General features: G+C 45.9%; 1 protein-coding gene across 6 annotated transcripts in view; it reads right to left on the bottom strand.

Moving 5' to 3' along the window:
* Positions 1 to 222: 222 nt before the first annotated feature.
* Positions 223 to 7,678, bottom strand: part of Borcs7 (BLOC-1 related complex subunit 7) — a 30,654-nt gene continuing 23,198 nt past the window's right edge. The window contains exons 2-6 of one of the 6 annotated variants that reach the window (XR_012910703.1): positions 3,762 to 4,064; positions 2,965 to 3,027; positions 1,592 to 1,612; positions 526 to 711; positions 223 to 440 (exon numbers count right to left, since the gene is read on the bottom strand). Coding sequence is in view for 5 of the 6 variants with exons in the window: in XM_075974300.1 (XP_075830415.1) it covers positions 660 to 711; positions 1,592 to 1,612; positions 2,965 to 3,027; positions 3,762 to 4,064 (439 nt within the window). In the remaining variant the exon portion in view is untranslated. Of the gene's footprint in view, positions 712 to 1,591; positions 1,613 to 2,840; positions 2,885 to 2,964; positions 3,028 to 3,761; positions 4,065 to 4,768; positions 4,871 to 7,678 lie in introns of those variants that run through there. The other 5 variants (XM_075974304.1, XM_075974301.1, XM_075974300.1 and 2 more) reach the window with 5 other exon arrangements.

Raw genomic sequence — 7,678 nt, 5'->3', positions numbered from 1 at the left:
CCAGATGTGGTATTTGTAATCCCAGCACTTGAAAGGCAACAGCAGGATTCTGTTCAAAGCCGGCAGCAGGATTGTGAGTTCAAAGCCAGCAGCAGGATTATGTGTTCAAAGCCAGCAGGCTACACAGGGACACTCTGCCTCCAAAAACAAAGCAAAGAAAAATTATGGCACAGTGATGTGCTTAAGGACCAAGGATAACATTAGACAATACAGCATACAGTGTTTAGCAAGTTAAAGTGTCTTTTATTTTCAGTGCTAATGACTGAATTTATTAATTCTATTTTAATATGAAATTAAACACAACTTAAATATCTGATAAGAGTACGGGTTAATCCAATTTAAGAAGTGATTCCAAGGCCAGATGGTAGTGGCATATGCCTTTAATCCCAGCAGTTGGGAGGCAGAGGCCGACAAATCTCTGAGTTCCAGACCAGCATGGCCTACAAAGTGAGTTCCAGAAAAGGCAGGTTACTCAGAGAAACCCTGTCTCAAAAAACCAAAAGAAGTGATTCCAAGTTCAGTCACCTGGCTCCTCTTCACAAGTCTCTTCTAGATGAATTTTTGGAGATGAAAATGGAAACCAAGCACACAGCGTGATGACTATGTAAGGGAGGTCCTCCTCAGCATCAGGCAAAGAAGCCAATTCCTGTTCTAGCGTGCTACTTCAGTAAATGACTCAACTGGTCCTGCAGGTCAGGTGACTGTTCAACACTAGAAGTCAAACAGAGAAAAGGTCATCTGAAGTGAGCAGGAAGGGCTTTCTTTGTATGATTTATCCTTTAATGCATCAGTCTTGTTACATCTAAGTCAAAATTTACATCAGTCCACTTGACCTCAGAAGCATTTAAACTGAGTTTGGAATGTCACTGGGGCACACTGTTTGTCCCAGTTACCTGGGAGGCTAAGGCAGGGGAGGGTCACTTGAATCCAAGAGTGTGAAGCCACCATGGAAACACAGTAAGATTCCATCTCAAGGTTGGGGAGAAAAGTAAACCATGAGAAGTTTGCAGATGGGCATGGTGGCACACACCTGGAACCCACCACTCAGGAAGCTGAGACAGGATTGTGAGGGCAGCTTAGCCTGGACTACATAGTGACAGGCCTTAAATTAAAAAGATAAAAGCTTTACAAAAATCTAATAAGTTAATAAATATGAGACTATTTAATGACTTTATGTTTGCTCTATTTATGAATATTATCACCAATATAAACGGATGTCTATTCCTAAGTGTGACCGCTGTACCCTGTAACTTCTAGAACTTAATAAGCAGTGAATCCAGTTCCTGCACACCTTTAAAACACAGTCTTCTTTAAATACTAAACAGGCAATCCAGAGCATGGTCACTTAAAGCACAGATCAACCAGTTTGTCACTGATCCCTGAGAAAGGCAGTGTCACTCCCAGCATGCTTCAGTCAGCCCCACCCACCACCTCTGAGGTGTCACTCCCAGCATGCTTCAGTCAGCCCCACCCACCACCTCTTAGATGTCACTCCCAGCATGCTTCAGTCGGCCCCACCCACCACCTCTGAGGAGTCACTCCCAACATGCTTCAGTCGGCGGAGCTACCCACCACCTCTGGGGTCACTTACTTCTTCTGAATAGCTTCTTGTCTAAGTCAGGAAGGGAAAAGAGGAAAGAAACAGGGAGAGCCAGTGAACCAATAGAAGTTGTCATCAACATCACAAAGGCAGAACGAGTACTTAAACTTAGTATAGTTATGTGGAGATGAATAACCACACATTTTAATATGTGCACACCTAAAAGACAGCTTTAACGTTAGCTACTGGGACTTGAATTCTCAGCCATACAATTCCAAAGGGTATGCAAGCATCTTATCAACCACATAAAATATAAATCAAGAAAAAAAAAGGCAAATTCAATTATACTGTTCTTCATCATTACAATGAAGGTACTGTCTGTGTATTTCAAAATCGAATGATTTTGCTAGTGCTGTGTTATATGCAGGAGTGCCAGTTACCATCACACTCCATTCTCCAAGGGAGGAAAGTCACTGGGCACAGCGTGGACAGATACTGATCGAGTGTCTCCCAGGGGCCACAAACTGGTAGCATGGTCCTGGCAAGCTCTGCCTCTCTGGGTTCTTCCCTTGGAGTGCTGCCAGTTAACACAGAGGACCAAAGCAAGTGGCCCTGGCTCTCACTCTCCCACACCCCAACTGTTCCTGAAGCCTCAGTGTCTTTCCCCTTGATCAGCTCTACCCACTTCCATCCCACTCTGGCCTCCATTCCACTTCTGCCTCCTCCCCATTCCCGCCACCACCCCACTCCGGCCTCTACCCACTTCCATCCCACTCTAACCTCCACCCCACTTCCGCCTCCACCCCACTTCCGCCTCCACCCCACTTCCGCCTTCACCCCACTCCCTCCTCCACGCCCACTCCGGCCTCTACCCACTTCCATCCCACTCTAACCTCCACCCCACTTCCACCTCCACCCCACTTCCGCCTTCACCCCACTCCCTCCTCCACGCCCACTCCGGCCTCTACCCACTTCCATCCCACTCTAACCTCCACCCCACTCCGGCCTCTACCCACTTCCATCCCACTCTAACCTCCACCCCACTTCCGCCTCCACCCCACTTCCGCCTCCACCCCACTTCCGCCTTCACCCCACTCCCTCCTCCACGCCCACTCCGGCCTCCACCCCACTCCCGCTTCCACGCCCACTCCCGCCTCCACCCCACTCCGGCCTCCACGCCCACTCCCGCCTCCACACCCACTCCCACCTCCATGGGAAAAAGTACTGAATAAAGCACAAAAGCAATGTACACGGGCTGAGGAGAAGGAGCAATCGTGACTGCTGGTTGGGGAATACTCACTGGTACTGAAGATGTGTTGTTATTATTGCCATTTTCCTTAAACTCTGCATAATAGAGAGATAAACAGAATAGTCCACTTCCCTATGGTTATACAAACCACACTATAAAAGAAATGGTTTCTTACATCTTCTGAGTGCAAGATGGCATCTTCCTGTAGAACCATGTTTCGAGCTGCCTGACCCAGCAGCTGGAAGACAAAAATAAAACGGTAATGATCAAAACTCCCACCTCTGAGACTGGCCTGGCCGTGCAGCCTTGTAATCTCAGGTGCTAGGAAAGCTAAGGCAGGAAGATCCCAAGTTCCAGGCCTGCCTGGAATACAGAGCACGGTTGGCTAATTCAGTGAGACCCTGTCTCAAAATTAGAAAATGTAAAAATGGATGGTGATTTAGCCTGGCAGATCTGGTTCAATTCCCAGCACCGAGGAAGAAAATCCATCTCCCCGGCACATCAGGCTCATCCAGAATCAGCTGAGCGGCCGTGGACAGGGCTCAGTAAAGTGCTTGCCTTGTAAGAACAAGGACCCGTGTTTGATTTCTAGAACTCAAGGGCTGGGGAGTCAAGTGTGGTGGCTCCTGCAGCCTACGGAAGGAGTGTACTCGTCATCAAATCATTCCCTTTACTGATGGACGACTGTGAAGCGGGGGAAGAACAGGGCAATGGGAAAAGCTGCTCTGAGAACAATGAAGAACATGGCCAGAAGAATAGACCACAGACAGACAAAGGAGAGAATGGAATCTTGGAAGCTTGAGAGCAACACCAAGCTGAGTTTCGAAAGGGAACTGGCATCCACTAGAGATACCCGTGAGAACAACCAGGCACCGGGTAGGAGCGACTGTGCCTCTCCCCTTTCTGGAGCACAGGTTCCCCTCACATTGCCTCTTCCAGCTAGAAGCGCTCACCTAAACTAAAGAAACGCACCCAGTCGCCTGCCACAGGCGCGGGGCCAAAGCCCACTCTCCCAGGATGCAATGCGCTGCCCCTCCCGGAGCGGACGCGGGAGCTGAGCTCACCTCCGAGCTCCGCGAGCCTTTCAGCACCTGCTTGGTGAGTGCGATCACGTCGGTCCCGCAGGTGTTCACCTTCTCGGTGAGAAGCCCCTTCACTGACTGACCAAATCGTGCTTGCGAATCCGGCGTCCCAGTCGCCATCGTCTCAACCCGCGAACGCGCAGCCGGACGACGGCGAGTCTCTGGGGCCAAAAGAGACGCAAAGCGTCCAATCCTGCAAAGAGGAAGGACCGCATGCGCTTAGCTCAACCTGCTTTCCAAAGTGATTTAAAGTGTTCAGTTGATGAGAATGGAAGGACAGGGTCTAAGCAAGCCAGCCTGCAGCGGATATAACATAATTTGGGTGAATCTGTAGTTTAGAGTCGGAAGAGCAACCCAGTTCTACCGTTTAAGCAGTGATGTGGCTACAAATTACTCAACTCCTGGGGCTTCCGTTCCACATCTGTGCTATAGCCAGAACTGCATAAACTAGGAGTGGTAGCACAATCCTGCAATCCCAGCATTCTCGAGGTAGAGGTAAGAGGGTCAGAAGTTCAAGGTCAGCCTTTGCTATTTGGCAAGTTGAGGCCAGGTTGGGATACATGAGACCCCATCTATAAAATAAAGTAGAGATTTCTTTCAACTCTAACAGACATCTCATTAAAATTGTCAAAGGACACAGACACCTTTAATTCCAGCACTCAGGAGGCAGAGGCAGGCAGATCTCTGTGAGTTAGAACTCACAGATCTACAGAGTGAGTTCTAGGACAGGCTCCAAAGCTACAGAGAAACCCTGTCTTGAAAAACCAAAATAAATAAATAAATAAAACCTGAAAGACTCTAAATGCATTTGTAAGCCCCCTCAACCCTAAGACATTTTTTCTAAAACCTTACACTCACTCTGTCTTGGAAAAGGGACAGTCGCGCACACACACACACACATGCTGGACTGCTCATCCTCCTGTGTCCTTGTGAATAATCTTCAAACATAACTCCATTCTGGGAATTGAGGCAAAGACAACCCACAGATGTTGACTCAGTTCCTGATATATTGATTTAGTCATTGGACCAAGGTCAGGGAGGCCAAAGATGCTCCTTTTATCTCATCCGATCACTCAGCTATTCTCCTGCCCTGGAATAGACCAGTCACTGCTAGTAACCCTTTGAATAAACCAATAAGTTGGAAAGCAATGTACAGGTTCCCCCTCCCTTGTGTCTGTGGCTTTTTGCTTTAAAAGATGGGCTGTAACAGCTATCGGATGTCCTTTATATCCCAAACTTGAAGGGCCCTGTCATGACAGAATAAAAATCCTCTTGCTTTTGCATCAATTGCGGCTGTGTGAGTGGTGTCTGGAGCAACTCCTCCCTGATGTTTGGACATCTAGTCCAACATTTTGGTGCATTGGCGGGAAATGAGTTGCTTCTGTACCCATTCTAGGCCTAGTTGGAGGTAAGATCGAGCATTCTTATTGTCTTTGTCTGTCTGTCTGCTTTGCTTCTGTGATTATTGTAGTTTGCGTTTGTTGGTATTCTGAGAAATTGTACCTACGTAGGGCTGGTATCTGGAGGACACTCCAGTAATCTGAAATCTGGAGGGCGCGCCAGTGTCTGAAAGGGGCTAGGAGTGACCAGGTCACGCCTCTAGTTCCCAGGAGGCACAGCTTTTTGTCGTTCACCTCCATCTGCAGTGCTGTGCAGCTTCTGATTTTGAGTTTGGTTTTGGCTTTTCGTGTCTTTGGTTTTATGTCGTGTCTTTGTTTTTTGTATATCTGTTTGTACTCGAGTCTAAATCTGGTACCATGGGGCAGTAAGTAACCACCTCTCTGACCCTAACTCTAACTTTAGAGAAAAGCTGCAGACCGAGCTGTGGAAATCCGAAAGAAACGCTGGCAAGCGGTCTGCTTCCTGGAATGGCTCACTTTTTAAGTGGGCTGGCCACAGGGCGGGATGTTCAATCTAAATACTATCTTGCAGATTAAAGAAAAAAGTCTTCCAGCCTGACCTTTATGGCCACCCAGACAAGGTTTCCTATATTGTCACCTGGGAGAGCTTGTCCAGAGAACCCTCCTACTCTGGGTCAAATCATTTTGTTACAGAGCACAGGGCAGGCACCAAGGCCAGCTTCCCTCTGACTTTGGTAACTTCAGTCTGCCCTCCCCTGTCTCTTTACCCTTGCAGGAGGCACACATACCAGAGGGGTCCAAGCTGGTGCTAATTCCTCCCCACAGGACCCAGTAAGCCTGGGAACCAGCAGTAGGCTGTTTCTCTGGGGTCAGATACCCTATTAGAAAGCACAAGTCCCATAAAGAGCCTGGACCTCTTCATTTTGGCAGCCAGGACTGGGTATGGCAGCAGATAGAACGATTGCAAGTAAGTATCCCTGTGGCTTTTGGTAAACCACGAATGTGGATTCAGGAGCAACAGATAGTAGGGCAAGCCAACATCAGAAGGGCCTTCCTGATAGCATCTCTCTTCTAGGGATGCTGTGTTCCAGTCATCATGCGCTGTGTCCAGGGTAAAGCTTCTGGTTTAAAAATTGGGGGGAGTTAAGCTGAATCACTTTGAAAAATTGTGCTTATAAAAAACTACAGATTGTTGGTTTCTATATTTCTTACTACACAGTGTGTCCATAAAAAAAATTAAATTCCCAACTCTGTTTAGATGGATACAGGACTACACTGTCTTCAAGAACTATTCCTGTAAAAGCGCTGGCCCAGGGCCAGGGCCATGTAAACAGCCCAGATGAGCTTTTAAGCCGCCCATGTGCCCATGTTTATATCTAAATTTGACACTTGACTGCTCTCAATGCTTGAGTTGTCCCACATGTCAAAGATCTGCTGAAGCCTCTCACCCCACTACAATGGCAAAGGGGGTGTTGCTGAGTGATGAGGTTGAGTTAAAATGGCCCTTTTGACTCTTTATAATGTTTATGGCTATTTTAAAAACATGGCGAAGATTCTCATTTACTATTGATATAAAAGAACTACATTTTGGGTTGTTTTCAGATTCTGTCTATGATAAAATAATTCCGCTATGTAAAATAGGCCCAAAAGGGATATTGCTAAGTTAAAGGTAATATGTTACCTATTCTGAAAATTCACCATACTAATGTTCAAGGTAGCTGTATCCGTTTGTATTTTTACCAAAAATGGAGGATTTTTATTCCACATTCTCTTACGCATAAATTGTCAAACAATACTTTTAAATCTTGGTCATTTTTACAGGGATAAGATAAAATCTCAGAGTTGTTTGATTTGTATTTCTCCGATGATTAAGGATGTTATATTTAAGCAAATTTTAAATATCTTTCAGTCATTTTAAATTCATCTGTTGAAAATTTACAGTTTAGGTCTGTAACATAATTTTATTGGATTATTTGTTCTTATGAGGACTAAGTTCCTTATATGTTTTTATGTTCTGTTGATTATATACTTTGCTATACAAAATGCTTCTCTGTTCTGGAGATCCTGTTTATTGATTATTTCTCTCAATGTCTATGCCACTGAGGCTATGTTTAAAAATATATTTAAAACTTTTTTCTTCTATGAGGTTCAATATTGTTGGTTTTATGTTAAGGTCTTTGATTTGTTTGGATTTCAGTTTTGTGCATAGAGATAAATATGGATCTATTTTCATTCTTCTATGTCTAATTAATTCTTAAAGGGAGAAACTGACAGTCAAAATGCCGGGCTCATGGCAAATCTCAGGGGCAAGGCATCCCACTAATTTGGCCAAGGTAAAAGAGGTTCTCCAGGGGCTAGTTAAAATCTGTGTTCCTTAAATTTTTTAATAGAGGTTTATAGGTATTTTACCCAGCCTCTGAAGGTCAGCAGGCAGCGTTAGCCATGG

The sequence above is a fragment of the Microtus pennsylvanicus genome, chromosome 5, assembly GCF_037038515.1.
Source record: "Microtus pennsylvanicus isolate mMicPen1 chromosome 5, mMicPen1.hap1, whole genome shotgun sequence".
NCBI lineage: Eukaryota > Metazoa > Chordata > Mammalia > Rodentia > Cricetidae > Microtus > Microtus pennsylvanicus.
Note: the sequence above shows the minus strand (reverse complement) of the source record. Positions and strands in the feature narration are given on the sequence as shown.